General features: G+C 35.2%; 1 protein-coding gene across 12 annotated transcripts in view; it reads left to right on the forward strand.

Annotated features, from left to right (window-relative positions):
* The window catches only part of Pard3 (par-3 family cell polarity regulator), a 533,206-nt gene that overhangs the window by 264,840 nt on the left and 250,260 nt on the right, over positions 1-18,106 (forward strand). For all 12 annotated transcript variants that reach the window (XM_013009335.1, XM_013009334.1, XM_013009336.1 and 9 more), the window contains exons 9-11: positions 3,735-3,874; positions 7,044-7,172; positions 9,399-9,437. In XM_013009335.1, coding sequence (XP_012864789.1) covers positions 3,735-3,874; positions 7,044-7,172; positions 9,399-9,437 — 308 coding nt within the window. The remainder of the gene's footprint in view (positions 1-3,734; positions 3,875-7,043; positions 7,173-9,398; positions 9,438-18,106) is intronic.

Raw genomic sequence — 18,106 nt, forward strand, 5'->3', positions numbered from 1 at the left:
TATATTGTGTGTACATACCACATTTTCTTGATCTGTTCATCCACTGAGGGGCATCTGGGTTGGATCAATATCTTAGATATGGTAAACAACATCTCTGGCCATAAAAGAAATGCAGATCAAAACAACACTGAGATTCCACCTCACCCCAGTTAGAATGGCCCTTATCAAGAAAACTAATAATGACAGATGTGGGCAGGAATGTGGCCAAAGGGACCATTGCTACACTGATGGTGGGAATGTAAACTTGTTCAACCACTCTGGAAAGCAGTATGGCCATTCCTCAAAAGACTAAACATAGAGCTTCCCAATGACACAGCAATCCCACTCCTGGGCATTAACCCAAATCACCACAAACCAACCCACACTAATGTCACCAGCACAACCATGTTCATTGCAGCATTAGTTACTGGCTTTCAAGCATCAAATGCTTGCTTGTCATAACCAGATATTGACAGCTTGTCTCTGTATATAAGAGGCATGTCCCTAGAAGAGTGTTCTATCTACTGCCCAATCCCAAACCAGAAGAAGATCAGATCCTCCACTTTTTTTCTGTACTTGAAGAACAGACTAGTTCATAATCAAAATATATATATATATATATATATATATATATATATATTTCAAGCACCACAAATGTAATTGTATAAAAACAAATTCTACTTAGAATCTCTCAGCAAAGGTATAGTATTTTGTTTTGACCATTGTCATACTATTACTTCAAAAGTGCTGTTTCTTTTTTATAATCAAAGTTAGGATTTAATTATATTTTTCACATAGTATGTATAATACCTTGCAATATAATGTGAACTCTGTGTGTGTGTGTGTGTGTGTGTGCGTGCGTGCGTGCGTGCGTGCGTGCGTGCATGCATGCATGCCCACAGTGTGTATGCACCAGTCCTTGGATTTGAACTCATGGCCTTGGAAACTGTCCCTGGATGTTTTTGCTCAAGGATACCACTTAAGGCATAGTTCCACTTCTGGCATTTTGTGTGATTATTTGCACATAAGGGTCTCATGTACCTTCCTGCTAGGGCTAGCTTCAGACTTCAGTCTTCAGAGTTTTCAGTCTTCAGTCACTGGTGCCCTGGCTTAATATGAACTTTTTTTAATGAAGTGAAAATTGATTTGCTAGAATTTGTAGTATTGTTTTAATAGCATTTAGAGATGCATAATTGGATTTATACAAGCTAATTTGCAAATTAATTTCTATGTAAGAAAATTAGAAGCATTGATTTTCTTTTAAATATTTTTCTGATCTTGTGTAACCTAAGTCCCCATAATCCCTACCCTTCCCTCCCTCTCTTTCCCTTTGTGTGTGTGTGTGTGTGTGTCTGTGTTTTGAACCCAGGGCCACTAGATCTTGCTTAGCTTTTTCCTATAAGGTTGGTGCTATACCTCTTGAGCCACACCTCCACTTCTGAATTTATAATTGTTTATTGGAGATTAGCGTCTCATAGACTTTTCTGCCTAGGCTGGTTTTGAACTGCTATCTTTCTATCTCAGCTTCCTGAGTAGCTAGAATTTCAGGTGTGAGCCACCAGTGCCCAGGTCATGGATATATCTTGATTGTTATTGAATGAAATGTATAACACAAAGTACATCCTGTCTGTGCATGCTACCAGTACTTACAAGCATTTAACAGAAACATATAACTTATATATACTATAATTAGGTCAGCAGAAGAATGTGGACTGTTTTTGTTTAGGACTAAATATAGTTATCTTTGCGTGAGAATTAAATACATTTCATTGTAGCTAGCCCATAATGTTTTTTTTCCAATTATTGAAACATTTAAGACTTTTAATAAAGTACATTAATAACATTGCACATTAGTCTTAACTCTAAATTCAGTTCAAAGTTACATGCTTTGGAGTGACAGCAATTATTTAAATTCCTAGTGCTTTTTAGTGCTAAGAAAGCTTCAGAATAACAACTCCTTGGCATATTTTTGGAACTCTGTCATAGAATATGACAAAATAGGGTAGCTTCAGTGTTCCTGTTCACATAATGAAGATTTCTTAATATTTATTGCCATTTTGGAATTATGAAACATCCTGCTCTTTGGTAGAAATTAGCTTTTTAATAAAGTCAGAGGAGAAGGTCAGTAATCTATTTCAGTCAGAGCAAAATCTTTTGTTGGCTTTGCTGAATGAAAATTGATATCTATTTATCTTTCTTTTAAAGGTCATTGCTTGAACTTTTAGCTTACAGATTTAGGGGTTATTGCTGATATTTTAATAGAATTGAGGTTCATATAACTGTCTTTGTATTCCCTACAAATTAATATTGCAAAAGAATAATTTAGAGTTCATTCTTAATAAATGTTATTGCAAGTCATTAGAGTTCTTTGAAGGCACAGAGACATATGGAAAAGTCCCAGAAGAATAATTAGGAAAATTTCATATAGACAATATGCCATTCTGGTTTTCAACATGGAAGACTGAATAAATTAACAGTCTAGGCACATCAAAGTGATTTTAGAGTGGAAATAAATGAATGTTTGGTCTGAACTTGGAAATATTTATGTGGATTTTGTTGTACGTATTTCTGAGTATTTGCTTCTCTTTTCTGTTACTACTTTTATCCACACTTTAGTCACCTATAATTTTCTGCTTCCAAATTTTATACACTTTTTTCATAGTTTCCATGAGTGCAATGTCAAATTATACACACTTCTAGATTTTTGCTCTTTATAGATCTCTCTGTTCTATCATAATGACAGACAATATTCCTAAAGTGATTTCTAGCTGAAATAAAACTTAATATGTTAAGAAGCCAATTTTTTTGTTGTTTTGCTTGTTTTTTTTAACAAAGCTTAGGTAGGGATTACTCATTATTAGAAGTGTTACGAGAATTCTGTGGTTCATTAGAAATTTACTATTATCTTCAGTTTTTTTTTTTCTTATCACATTTTGGCTTATTACATGTCGATTCTACTGACATTTAACCCCTTTTCTACACTGTCTTGAGTTTAGAAGATTGCTTGTCAAGAAATCTGTCAAAGAACTAAGAATTTAAATTATAGAAAACAGAGAGTAATTTACAAATGTCTCATTAATTTCAGTACCTTTAAACACAATAATGTGATTCCCAGATTAGGTAGCACTGATCAGAAATGAAGTTTTCATTGAGTAATTTGCTTTTTTTTTTTTTCATGAGGATGGGGAATATATAATAAGATACAGGTTAATTAGAAAAGAGCTTGACAAAGATGCTATGGTTTGAGATTTCAGCAAATTGCTGTGATTGTGGTTTGGTTAGAATCTGCTACTTCTATTTAAAATATTATTTATTTTGCTGTTTTCATCTTCCTGGATCTTTTCTTTTCCTTGGTCCATCTTCTTTTCAAATCTAAACATCACTTTTGTGTGATAAAACTTGTTTTTAAAGTACTAAGAATTGTAAGAGAAATATTTTTTCTTTGAGTCAAACAATTATGTTCACCACTTACTGAAAGACAAAATTGATTTTAAAAATGTGGCACCTATATTTATATTAAGCTTTTTTGTCTTTTAGAAGATTGGCAAAAGATAGGTAAACTGCTTGAACCTTTTATAATTTAGTCTCTGTTGAAAAATGTGTTACCACTTTTAAAGTATTAGAGGAATAAAGGATCATTGTTAGCATTACAAAATGTGAGGTTCAGGAAGAGAAAATAACAGATACTTTCGAGGATACATATATAATATTAAGAAGCTATGTTATTTGCTGACTTTTCTCTGTTACATGTTTAGGAACAGAAGGTTTGGGATTCAGCATCACCTCACGAGACGTGACAATAGGTGGCTCGGCTCCAATTTATGTGAAGAACATCCTCCCCCGAGGGGCTGCCATCCAAGATGGCAGACTTAAGGCAGGAGATAGGCTGATAGAGGTGAGTGTCTTCTGATGCCCATAAAGCTCCCGTTTGAGTCAATTTTTAACACTTTTTGTCAAGTAGGAAATTACATATTTTAGCAGAATTATGTATCACAGACACTGTATTTGAGTTCTATTGTCTATTTTTCCTTATTGTCTAATGATAGGATTCCTTTTACTGTAGATTACTTATAAAGTTTTAGTGACTCAGACATACTTTATAAGATAAGGTAACGTTTTGTCACTATAAATACTGTGTAAGTAGGTTTATATAGCTAGATTTATGTCTGGCAATGTAAAAAAGCTATCTACCTTGTAATCAGAACAGATACAAATGAAGCAAATAAAGAATCATGTCTTGAAAAGTTTGATATGGTGTCATATAGAATGAATGGAGACAAGTCAGGAAAAGTTAAATTTTGAAGAATTTTAAAAAAACAAATTTTGTTTTCATGATTTTGTTTTTTGTTTTGCCATTGTTGTTCACTGACCTTAGACACCATCATGGAAATACACACTTATACCTAACTCCTATTTGTGAGAAGATCTGCTCTGTGCACATAGGAATAAAAGGGGGTCAGATTAAGAAACATTACATTTTATTAGTTTTTTTTCTTAGTGTTTTCTACAGTAAATATACTGTGCTTGTTTTTGTGCTTCTTGGGATAGAACCCAGGTCCTCAGGCAAATGCTTTAACCCTGAGCTACACTCCCAGCCTCTCATGGCCCATGTTCTTATTAAGTAGATACTGTGTTTCTTTATCAACTTTTCTTAAACATTGATGTTAAAGTAAACTTAGCACTATGCCCATTTATCTGTAGGTTTCAAACACATTCACATTGAATTCTCCAGAATATTTATTTACGGTACAGGAAATACAGGATAGCTTCTCTGTTTTTTCCCCCGTCTCTGTGCTTTGGGCCTTAACTCTTTAAGTCCTTCCTTTTGGTCCTATGTATGTATCAGCACATTTTGAAGAGCATTTAGTTTAAGTTATCAGGCCTTTCTGTATTTAGTAAGAGTCTTAGTTTGGGACTTGGATCTAGTCTTCCTAACTTCCAAAAAATAATTTCTTAAAACATGTTCAGCTCTTTAGCTCAAGTCTAGTCTCTACCACTTGAGCCATGGAGCCATGGTGCCACTTCTGGTTTTCTGAGTGGTTTATTGGAGATAAGAGTCTCATGGAGTTTAGCTGTTCAGGCTGGCTTTGAACGAGATCTCAGCTCCTGAGTAGCTAAGATTATCCACCAACACTCAGCTTAAAACATGTTTTGTTGTTTAATTTTATGTTAGTACTGACAACTTGGTATGATACATTGCCTAGCACAAGCCAGGTAAGCTTCTAGCTGAATCCCTTCCACTGCTTGCCTGTCCTTGCTCCTTCTCTTCTTCCTTTACATTTACCTCTTCTTCTTTTCCTCTTCCTCTTTTTCTAAAGATCATCCCTGTGATTTTACATCTCTCTTTCATCACATACTTACTTTACTTTCAGTATTTCACAAAGATTTTTAAGTCGTGAGAATGCCCTGCAACCTGTTGGTTAAGTCTGTAGTTTTCAGGCTCGTTTTAAATACAGAATTTTAATTTTGTGTCTTTCAAACTCACTATTCTAAAACCTATAATCACATTTATGTAATATCGATAGTTAAGTAGACATTGGTGCTGTATATCTGAATATTTCAAATTAGGACCTTTTCTTTTTTTTTTCTTTTTTTTTTTCATTGCTGAGGCCCGAACTCAGGGCCTTGAGCTTGCCAGGCAGGCACTCTTCTGCTAAGCCAAACCCAAGCCCCGTCCTTTCGCTTTCTGTAACTCTACTGTCATTACCTGTTTCCTAGAATTAATAACAGCATGTGGAATTATACAACGTCATTTTAACAGAAAAGCCAGAGTTTTAGATCATATTTTAAGGACATGAAACTTTGATACTACAAATTCAAACTATTTGCCTTGATTAAAATACTATTTTCATCTAGAAACAATAAGGCAGTGAGAATTACTAAGATCTGTCCTGAAACTCTTGTTCCTGCTAGAATACTCTTATAACACTGAAAAATAATCTAAAATGAGCAGGTGCAGTTGTTCATGCCTATAGTCTCACCTATGTGAGAGGTAAAGACAGGAGGATCATGATTTTAGGCCAGCCCTAACCAAGAAAAGCTGTTAATGGTGGTACATGGCTGTAATCTAGCTACTAGGAAGCAAAAAGAGGACAATTGTACTCAAGGACAACATAGATACAAATATGAGACCCTCAAAAAAATTAAGCAAAAATAAAAGACTGGTGGCATGGCTCAAGTGGACACTTGACTAGCAAGCCACAGGGCTCTGCATTAAACCTCAGTGTTGTTAAAAGTTAAAAAACAAAAAATCCAAAACAAAACCAATAAAAACAAAAAAATACCTGATATGAATTATTGCTTCTCTTCCCAGATTACTACTATTTTGTCATCATTTTTTTGTAATATTTAGTGTTTACTATTTAGGAAAGCAAATTTTTTTCATGACTGTTCTTAAAACACCATTAAATCTTACAACATTTATACCAAAATATTATTGATATAGTTTTACTACTTTTTAAGAATAACATCTCTTTCTTTAATTTGTGTTGAAAAAATCTGCAATGCCCAGGCAGCTAAAACACTTCAGTTCATCAAGTTTTGCATGTAGTTCATACTTTAAATCTATCTGTTCGTTCTTATTTCTTTTTTGTGTGTGTGGGTAGGAGAGGGGGGGTGTGGTCGTGGGGCCTGAACTCTGGGCCTGGGCACTTTCCCTCAGCTCTTCAGCTCAAGGCTAGCACTCTACCACTTGAGCCACAGCGCCACTTCTGGCCTTTTTTTTTTCTTTTTGCTTATGTGGTGCTGAGGAATCAAACCCAGGGCCCCATGCATGCAAGGCAAGCGCTCTACCACTGAGCCACCTTCCCAGCCCTTGTTCTTAATTCTTAATGCCCTGGTGGTTGTAGCTTCTGGTTTATTGATGAACACTAAAATATTTATTACTTCCTAGCTTACTTCAAGGTATCTAGTTTAAGTTGTTTTTCTAATTAGCCTTAGAAGTGTCATGGTTACTAGGTTATGGCTGAATTTAGTATGGAATGAGTTACATTTCACTTTGGATATGGTATCTTCTCTTATCTGCTTCTTTGGAATGACAGATGAAAATACTTTATTTGTTTTAGGTAAATGGAGTTGATTTAGCCGGAAAATCACAAGAAGAAGTTGTCTCCTTGCTTAGAAGCACCAAGATGGAAGGGACTGTGAGCCTTCTGGTCTTTCGACAGGAAGATGCCTTCCACCCAAGGGAACTGGTGTGTAAATGTAGAGAGGTGGATGATTTCTCATGCCCGCAAGCAGGGTCTGGGGCTGCTATGTGGTGATGCATGTTTATTGAGACTTTCTCTAAAGAGTTTCTATATTTTCCATTTCTTTCAGCCCTAACCCAGTACAAACATTTTAGAAATGCATATGTTTTGTAATTAATATAGAGACATCTAATCATTAGGGCATAGGGATATTTTCTAGATAATGAAGTACTTATCAGTGTACATAGCTGTCAGTCTAAATGATATGGTTGAAATCTGGCCATCTTCTCATCTACATATGGCATAGTTCCACATCTCATAGTTTCATAGTAAATGTCACTAAGCCAATGCTGCTTGCTTACTGTTGTGTAAAAAGGAATACCTTAAAAAAATAGTGTTACTGAAAATAAAAAAAAAGCCTTGTGGCTACTACAAGTAGTGATAACTTTATTTGGCATGATATAAAGAAATTAATGAAGCGGTTCTAACTTGTCGACTTTGCTTTCTCATTGTGTGGTATTAGTGGCAATGGAATATACATATATATATATATTGGTATATATATGTAAAATCTAGTTCTAAATATTTTTCTGCAAAAGTGCTGGATTTCCTTTGTATATAAAAGTGACATAATTGAATAAGTCACCTTCATCTTTTGCTATGGTGAAAACATTGTTTATTTCAAGTAAAAGTGGTATTTTAAATATTTCAAAACCTACTCAGTTTGAGCTGTCTTAAGAGTATTTGATATCTTTTTCAACTACCTTTCAGCTTTCTCTAAATAGCAGTTCATCAATATAAACTAGAGTAAGTGGCAAGGTTTTAAGAAAGCACTTCCCAAATTATAACCTAATCCTCTTGTTGTAACTTTAAGTATTGATGTCTCATGGGTGATAAAAAAATTCAATGAAAAGCAAAATACTTTCTTTTGTATAAATTGTGTTTATTTGTATAGATATTTCTTAGAAATAAAGATAAATTTCAGTTAGGAATCCCCTGTACCTTAGTTATACAAGAAATCCTTATGTGCTTTTATGGAAATTTCAGGCTGGGATAGGTTTGAGAAGTGTAAGCACTTTTGTTTTAGGTTGATTTTGAATAAATTATGAAAACTTCTTTATATTTAAAAATGTTTAAAGCATCATTCTCAATTTTAATTCTGTTTTCCATTTTCCCCCCACTGCTATCCAATTTTGTGCTTAAAATGCCACCTGATCCTAAATCTGGAGATGTCTCTATTAAATTGTAAATGAGCACTTACCCAACCACTACCAAGCTTTCCATGGGATTTGAGGAAGCTTTCATCTTGGGTGGATCCAAGCCGTGCTGGTTAGCATTATTAGATTGCCAAACTTAGACATTGCTCTTCAGCAGTTTTCTCAGAGCCAGTGCCAGCATAGAGCCAGCCCAAGGTTGCTCAGGTTCTGCTCCAAGTTGGATCTTCCAGGCTTCTGTTTTTCCCGTCTGCTGCCTCTTTCTTTTCTTTTTTTCTTGGTTATTTAATTTATTGCTTGTGAGCTTTTCATTAAAGAATGAGCCAGTAGGCTGTCAGTCTATTATGCACATTTTAGCTGCTTTTCAAGATTTAAAAGAATACGATTCTGAAAACTTAAATAGGACTTTAAAAAAATGATCTTCAAATCCAATTAGTGCAACCCCCTTTTCTCTGTTTGAGGTGCCTCGGTTTCAGTTCTGTAGCTTTCATCTAAATAGTTTTATCAATGTGCCTTGTAAAAAAAACACCTAAGTACCAACCTTGAAAGTAGTCTATAGTATGTTTTAAAAAATCACATTTATCCCCGATGTAATATGTGAAAGAAATCTTCTGGTTGAGATTATGGTGCAGATTTCTATCTGTCCAGCTATCAAATAACCCTGCATCTTAAAACTTAAATCTGGTTGGGAAAATTAAAAACAAAATTAGAAACAGTACCATGATTAGGAAATCAGTTTGGTGAGATTTGTTTTCCTGCACATAATAAATTCATGATGTTCTAGGAAAGAACAAGTGAATTTTACGTCAAAAAAAATCTAAAACCCCACGTGAATACCACACATATCATTGAAAACTTGGAAAGCAGAGTGATAAACCAGCCATCATATAATCATTTGCCCTTCATATAGTTTGTGGATTTTTACAACAAAATCTCTCTTAAAATAAAAGCATTGTGTCCCCTGTGTTGAAGATGGCTTTGGTCAGTCTGTATTTATGTTTTTCTTCAATTCTTCTAGAGTGCAGAGCCAAGCCAGATGCAGGTTCCAAAAGAAACGGTAAGAATTTTCGTCTTTTGCAGGATGTAGACTTGTTGCAACAATAAATAAAATGAACTTCTTACTAATTAAATATGAAGTTACTTGTCCTGCCTTTTTGCCAAAGTGGTCTTGTTTTAAAATGACTTCTTGTTGCTACCCCAAATGCAGTGTTTTGTGGTTACTTTTAATCAAGCACGCATAAAAGAGAGAGATTAGAGTCATTGGTATTCATTCATGTGAAGGACTAAAACTTGGGCAGGTGGCAGTAGTTTGACACATGCAAAGTATGTCCTGTGACATGCTATACTTTGCTATAAAATTTGGGGGGAACCTTAAAATAGCTTGATAAACAGTACAATAAAGTGTGATATAAAGAGGAAAGATAAAAACAGTATTTCAGTTATTAGTTAAAGATTGCTGACACAATAACCATAAAGGGGATAATTTCTCTTCACAAAAATTAAATGCTCTCAGTTCAGATTTAAGTGCAGACATAATCATGTTGTGTTGGGAAGACATACCTTATTCAGCCTAAAGTAATGGATAAGCTGGGTTCTACCAGGCAGAGCCAACACAATGGAAGCAAGGATTACCTCCTGATTCTGCAGTGATGTGATACAAGGGACCAAAAAAGGCGTTTTATATTGACATTTAATATTAGCTGGTAGAAATTCTAACAGTCAAGATCTTTTATACATCAAACCATACAGCATAAAAACCTATCATTCCTAACTATTTTGAATAGAAGGAAAATGTAACAAAACCACAGTGGGTAATGCTATCCCATATCTTTCTCAAAGATGTCATATTAGGGAAGCAAAAAGTAAGAATATAAAGGGCTTGAATAATATAATTAACAGGTTTTATTTTCTGCATAGATTTAGTAATAGACAAATTGAACTAATAGAATGCTATTTTCAAATATGCATCATTCTAAAAATGGATTGGAAGTCAAACCTCAGGGGAAGATATTTTTTAAAAAGCCAACAAAAAACTTTGAGGCTATTATATATTAAGAAATGTGATCATAAAAATTCATATTATTGGGCTGGGAAGGTGGCTCAGTGATAGAGCACTTACTTTGCATGCTCAAAGCCCTGGGTTCGATTCCTTAGCACCACATAAGCAAAAAGAAAAAAGCCGGAAGTGGCGCTGTGGCTCAAGTGGTAGAGCGCTAGCTTTGAGCTGAAGAGCTGAGGGACAGCGCCCAGGCCCAGAGTTCAGGCCCCATGATCGGACCCAAAAAAAAAAAATTCATATTATTGAAGTTTTGTCTGTAAAACAAACAGAGAGGTGATACCTAATGAAAACCACAGTGTTCTATATGTGCTGAGGATATAGATTTGGAGGAGATTGGCAGAGTAATTGTAACAACTAACTGGAGTATAAGAGCAACTTACATTATTAGAAAAGACAGTGACAGTGGCAAAGTATGGTGTCAAAGGTACAGTGCTTAAGCCAGCATGTTACTACAACAGGAAATATTCAAGTAGTCATCATTTAACACTGGTTAATCATTCTGGCACCAGATATGGTGTATATATGTATGAATGCATATTAAAGATGGTGGTGAAGTATGGATTACTTGATATTTATAACCACTGCTGGCTCCATTTTAAAATTACTTATTTAGTTATTTTCTTGTTGCTGGGTATTGAATTCACAACCACACACATAATAGAGCATATACTCTATATACCAGGAATGTGTTCTTTGGTAAAGTGCCATTTCTTTGTGGTTTAGAATCTTAATAGCATAGATTATTTTAGAAAACAGAATGACTACACACATAAACTATATCCTTTATGATCAAAACAGTGTAATATAGAAAATGATGATGTCAGGAAAATGATAATTTGAAATTATGGTTCAGCCATTAAAGAGAAATGGGTTTAGAAAAGAAGCCTGTGAATCTGACTTTTGATTGTAAATGGTTATTTTATCTAATAAGCATTTTTCTAAACTAAAGCATAGTTTTATTCTCAACTTTTGTGTGGTGTTTTTGTTTTGGGTTATGGGGCATGAACTCTGGGCCTGGACCCTGTCCCTCAGTTCTTGAGCTCTAGGCAAGCTCTCTACCACTTGACCACAGTGCCACTTCCTGTTTTTTGGTGGTTTATTGGAGATAAGAGTGTCACGGACTTTTCTTCCTGGGCTGGCTTTGAACTGCAAGCCTCAGATCTCAGCCTTCTGAGTAGCTAGGATTACAGGCGTGTCTCAATTTTTGCTTTTTGTGTGTCCTTTGACATCTATGCTTCCTTTTGTGTAGTGCTATTTAATAACATTTCAGATTATGAAAGGCTTAAAAGTACCATTAAAAACTGAGTAGATCTGAGTTTCTCCCTTTCCTTGTACTTGTAAAATTTTAAAATTCCTTTAAAGTTAATGGTATAACAATGAATTGTTGATAGTCCATACTTTTCTGAAAAAAAAACCTATCAGAGTATGCAACACTTTATTAAGAATACTGGATTTGAATTAGTAGCTGTAGTGACAATTGTCTGAAGCAAGATTGAATTTGCCTTATAGTACTCATTCTTGATTTATTGACATTACTTAGCAATTTATCAGACAAAGATCAAACTTTTTGGTTTTTATAAAGTGGGCATGAATAATATCCGTACAATTTAACAATTTCAATAGCTGATCACACACCAATTTATTTAAAAGACAATTTGCAAACATAATTAATAATGAGTTAGAATTAGACATTCCAGTGCTTCATTAATACAATAGTGATTTACAGTTACTCAGTTACAGTTAGCAAAATAAAGTTCAGAGCACAGCTAGGAATCAACACCATAATCCCAGAAAGTTGTAATTCCATGGGTGCCCAATGTCCCTGCCAAAATTTAGTAGAGACAATTCAGAGATTGTGTGTATATTCAAAGGTCTTTATTTCTTAAGGATTAAGAGGAACTTCTGCATTAAACATGCAAAAACAACAACACACCCACTCTTCAGAGCCTTCTTCCCCTCCTCCTAGCCAGTTTGATAGTAGTGCTGTAAGGTGGAGTGGCCACTGTGTACCAATTCTTTTTTTTTAATAAGTTTTTTTATTGTGAAAATACTGTACAGAGGGGTTACAGTTACATGAGCAAGGTAATGAGTACATTTCTTATCAAGCATTGTTGCCTCCTCCTTTGGTGGAACTAAAAAAAAAAAAACCATGACTTAAGTTGTGATGTTTTTTATTATTGTTTCTTAGTGATTTTCTTTGGTTTTAAGTTGTAGATCTATGAAAGCCTAGATTACTTTTTTCTTATTACTTCCTTATGCCTAGAAAGAGAGAAAATGTACCAGTGATACAAGTCCAATCTCCAATTTTCTTTGTGAACTTCCTCCAGGTTGATTTTAGAATAAATCATCATTTATCCACCTTAATGGTTGGAAGGTTGCTGTCGAGATGCCTCCCCCATCCCCAAAGGAAGTACATTAAGATTGTTAAGAGCTGTATGTGATTTATACAGGCTTCAAAAACACGTTTTTTTTCTTTTAATGTTTAACATTGCATAGAGCACTGCAATTCTATCAGAGCTGACATTTATTCATCTGTTTCTATGCTAAGCTCTTCATGTGGGTTATTTCATTTTATCATACTCATGACTTAGTTGGTAATATCCTATTTAAAGGACAAGCAAAATAATTAAATTTAGTGTGCTCCAAATTTGGGAGTGAGGATTATTGGCTTCAGGTTCTCTTACAACAAAATCTGCAGGGCAGAATTTAGCTCTTACTGTTGGTTGTAGTGGAAAAGTTTAGTACATGAAATTGAAAAAACAAAAAAAGAAGATATATTTCTGTGTGTGTGTGTGTGTGTGTGTGTGTGTGTGTGTGTGTGTGTGTGTGTTAGGGTAATGCAATATGACTGTCATGTTGGATATTGATAAAGTATAATTGGATTTTATGAAAATAAATAAATGAAAAAGAATTCTATGCTCAGATGGCATCCTACCAGTTGATGTGATAAGAGCCATTTCATTTATTTATATTAATAATGGATTATACATGCAGATTCTACTAGAATAGGTGCTTAATGTCAGTGATTCTCTTTACTGGTTCTAGGTCAGCTTTTGTCTTTCCTTTCTCTGACTGTGTCTGACTGTGTGTGGGTGCTTTATCCATAACTGGATCGCTCTCCCTCGCACTGTCCATTTGGACAGGTAACTTCAAAGCCCTACCTGTTTCACAAGACAGTTCTAATACCATAGAGTTCTCCCCTTCCTTCTCTGATTCTTCATTGTGGTAGTTTCTGTAACTTGTACTTAAAGAATTCATTTGTCTTGCATTATCGTTGAAACTCTCTATTTAAACTTTCATGTGATTATAAGTACCTTTAACATAAGGTCTCTAAAGTGAAAGCATAATTCATTTTTTCTTCCATTGATTATGATAATCTACAACTGATTTAGACTGAGAATTAAAATAAGACATTAAAGTTAGATAGGGTAATGGCTAGTAGAACTTTTGATTGAGATATAAGCTCATCTTACATCTTCCTAGCATTTCATAAATTTATGATAGTGAAAAATAGAATCTTTAGATTAGATAGCCAGTGCAAACAGAGCCCTGTTCGTGTCTACTGAGCAGTTTTCTGTTGTTGGAAAGCATAATGTTTTTCAGGTTGGACTTAACACTCAAGACTCAAGAATATTACAGTTTTGTAGAAAAAGAGAACTAATAAGCTGTATGTTCCTCCCTCCCTCCCTCCTTCCCTCTCTCTCTCCTTCCCTCTCTCTCTCTCTCTCCTTCCCTCTCTCTCTCCTTCCCTCTCTCTCTCCTTCTTCCTTCCTCCCTCCCTCCCTCCATCCTTCCCTCCTTCCCTCTTTCTTTCCTTTCTCTCCCTCCCTCTCCTTCCTTCCTTCCATCTCCCTCCATCCTTCCCTCCTTCCCTCCCTCCTTCCCTTCCTTTCTTTCTTTCTTCCTTCCTTCCTTCCTTCCTTCCTTCCTTCCTTCCTTCCTTCCTTCCTTCCTTCCTTCCTTCCTTCCTTCCTTCCTTCCTTCCTTCTTTGTTGGTTGTAGGGCTTGAACTTAGAGCCTGGGTTCTCTCCCTGAACTTTTTGCTCAAGGCTAGCACTCTACCACTTGGAACCACAGCTTGATTTCAGTTTTCTGGTGGTTAATTTGATAAGAGTTTCACAGGCTTGCTTATCTGAGCTGGCTTTGAACTGGTATCTTTGGATCTCAGCCTCCTAACTAGCAAGGATTACAGACATAAGCCACCGTAGTCTACTCCTCTTTCTATAACGAATGACTTTTTCACATCTGCTTCCCACTTAGTATGAGAGCTCTCATCTTTTAATTATTAATTTATCACACATCACACTTTCGTGCGTTAAAGATATTAACTCACTGGAGGATAGACCTTATGTGAGGAATCAGTGAATTTTAGTAGAGTGATAGATTGTTTACTGAATCATTTATTTCTTTGCAGAGCCCCAAATCAGTATACTTTCTTATATAATTTTATCATCATATGCATATAAAGCTGTCTTTCTTTTGCTTTTTTCATAATATTTTCTAAAGACTTAAAAAATCTTTATTGAGGTTCAAATTACTCTTCAGTTAATTATTTTACTGCTGTTATCATTTTCTCTTTTATTGGAAGAGGAAACTACTACAGTTTGCTGTAGATTTAGAGATGGAGCCTCTAGCTGTTGACATCATTGTTGAGGGAAGAAGGAAATCCAGGACATGTTAGGAACCACTAAGAATAAAGTTTTTTTCTCAATTTAGTTATGGCTGTGTATCTTTTCTGCTTTTCTGAGGATAGTGAGAAGCCTAATAACTTTCATAATACCCACTTAGAGTCCTATTTCTAATAAGTTTATTTGAACTACCCTTTGTCTTCTGAGCATTAAAAGACAAAAGGGCCATTGGAGGGGCTGGTAGTATGATTCAAGTGGTGGATGATTATCTGCATAGCAAGTGCAACACCCTAAATTCAAGGTCCAGTATAATAAAAGAAAAAAATATTAATGGAAAGGTAGGCAAAGCAAGAACTGTAAAGTCAAATAAATGGAAAGCATCGCTCAAACTATATGTACATGTAAACACATGAGCATGTGCTTGACATATAGCCTTGTTCAAATGACTTTGTCAAATTAGAGAATACACCTTAATTCCATGTCTGCCTTTATAACAGATTTTACACTGGGGTGTGGGAGGAGCTATTTACCACACAGTCATCATTTAGTACTCTGTTTTGAACCAAATAGATACACCAAACTTTGAGACAGACATTATGTTTATAAAGCTTTACTCAAGAAATGGTTGATAAGGTATAGAATTTGGATGGAGTAATTAGTGTATAGAAAATAGCTTTTAGTTTATGTCAGAAGGTAGAGATGAACACACAAGTATGACTTCATGGATGTTCTCAATAATTTTGCATTTCAAATTGTTTCTGACAAGCAAATTTTTTAACATTTTTGCAGCCAAAGAATTAAGTTCTAAAAGCTGGCACTAATTTTAATCTTATGTCAAGAGCCAAGTGGATTAATAGTGAAATACTTCACTTTAATGGTTTTAATGATAATAATGACTTAAGATTTGATAAGAGAGCTGAAAAATAAGATTATTTCTCCCATCCTGCAGTTTTCATAATAAATTAAATTGTTCCATTCAGAGTGTGGTTGGCAGCCAAGAAATGATTCCAACTTTTTCTTCAAGTATGCAGTCAGTTTGTCTTGATTTTTCAAGTAGGGAAAGTGAGAATTTTAAGCCTTTATAAAACGTTATGGAAGGTGTGAACCATCAGTAAACATAAAAAGGCCAATACTGAAGATGAAAATCAGTAAGTGACAGTTAAGAACCTCCTAGATTTAAGGTGATGATCATGATCAACATTCACGTAAGGACTATTTTTTATTCCATGTCTTTTTAAATGCAGCTTTTACTGTATTAAATGCACTGATTAGCAACATAAAATTATCTTTTATTTACTTCTTCATTTTAAATCACAGGAACAGTGGTATGTTTTGATGTTATTACCTATTTGGTAAATTTCTTTTTTGGGGGCGGGGGTCCGGTCGTGGGGCCTGAACTCTGGGCCTGGGCACTGTCCCTCAGCTCTTCACCTCAAGGCTAGCCCTCTACCACTTGAGCCACAGCACCACTTCCGGCTTTTTTTCTTTTTGCTTATGTGGTGCTGAGGAATCGAACCCAGGGCCTCATGTATGCAAGGCAAGTGCTCTACTACTGAGCCACCTTCCCTGCCCCTGGTAAATTTCTTTGTTACTTTTTATTTTTCACTTTTTGATTTTCTATGATGTTGAGTATTGGAACCCAGGACCTTATATGTGCTAGGTCAATGCTCCATCACTCAGCTAAAGCCCTAGCCCTAACATTCTTGCTTTTTCTAAGAGATTTTACATTGTGGTGGTGCTATTCATTTACTCAGTCATTGTTTAGTGCTACTAAGTTGGCTGGGAAGGTGGCTCAGTGGAAGGGTTCTGGCCTCGCATGCATGAGGCCCTGGGTTCAATTCCTCAGCACCACCTAAGCAGAAAAAGCCAGAAGTGGCGCTGGGACAACGCCCAGGCCTAGAGTTCAAGCCCCATGACCAACCAAAAAAAAAGAATTCTCTATAGTGCTACTAAGTTGTTTTAAATCATATGGTTAAAACAAAAATTATTTGTACAGACCTGAGTAATACCTGAATATAGATTGTTTGGTATAATAAATGTACAATATAGTATCAACATTTTGATATGAATATTTTATTTTTCTTATTCTGTGGTACATTGGTTTTGTTTGCATTATAGTTTTTCTCCGGTAATAGTTTAAATATAAGATTTTATAATGAGCAGACATTTTTCCTTTGGGAAGTTTTTATGATGAGCAGCCCTGTGGTTTTTCAACTGCTCTTTAGTTTCCTTATTACATATTTTTTAATAAGTTTTTATTGTGAAAATACTGTACAGAGAGGTTACAATTACCTGAGCAAGGTAATGAGTACATTTCTTATCAAGCATTTGAGGAACCTCCATCCTGCTTTCCAAAGTGGTTTAACAAGATTATATTTGCACCAACATCCCCTCCAGCATCTGTTGTTATTAGAGTTCTTGATTATAGCCATTCTAACTGGGGTGAGGAGGTATCTCAATGTTGTTTTGATTTGCATTTCTTTTATGGTTAGGGAAGTTGAGCATTTCTTCATGTGTTTATTGGCCATTCTTATTTCCTCTTCAGAGAAGTCTCTCTTTACATCTTTAGCCCACTTATTTATTGGGCAGTTGTTTCTTTGAAGATTTGTTGTTGGGGGATTTAATTTTTTGACTTCCAGGTATATTTTAGATATGAGACCTTTGTCCGTTTTATGGCTAGTGAAGATATTCTCCCAATCCATGGACTTTCTATTGATCTTGCTAGCTATGTCCTTTGCCATGCAGAAGCTCTGCAGTTTCATGAAATCCCATTTGTCCAACCTTTCTTTGATTTGTTGTGTTTCTGGGTCTCTATTAAGAAAATTTCATCCTCTGAGTTTCTCTAGAGTTTCTCTATCCCTTCCTGTAATGTTTTCAGGGTGTCTGCTTTGACTTTGAGATCTTTGATCCATTGAGTTGATTCTGGTGCAGGGTGATATACGGGGATTTAGCTTTAGTTTTCTACAGGATAAACACATTCATATTTTCTGTTGCACCAATGAATGTTCAATATATAACTATATATACAGTTATATACAT

The sequence above is a fragment of the Dipodomys ordii genome, unplaced genomic scaffold (assembly GCF_000151885.1).
Source record: "Dipodomys ordii isolate 6190 unplaced genomic scaffold, Dord_2.0 Scaffold9, whole genome shotgun sequence".
Lineage (NCBI taxonomy): Eukaryota > Metazoa > Chordata > Mammalia > Rodentia > Heteromyidae > Dipodomys > Dipodomys ordii.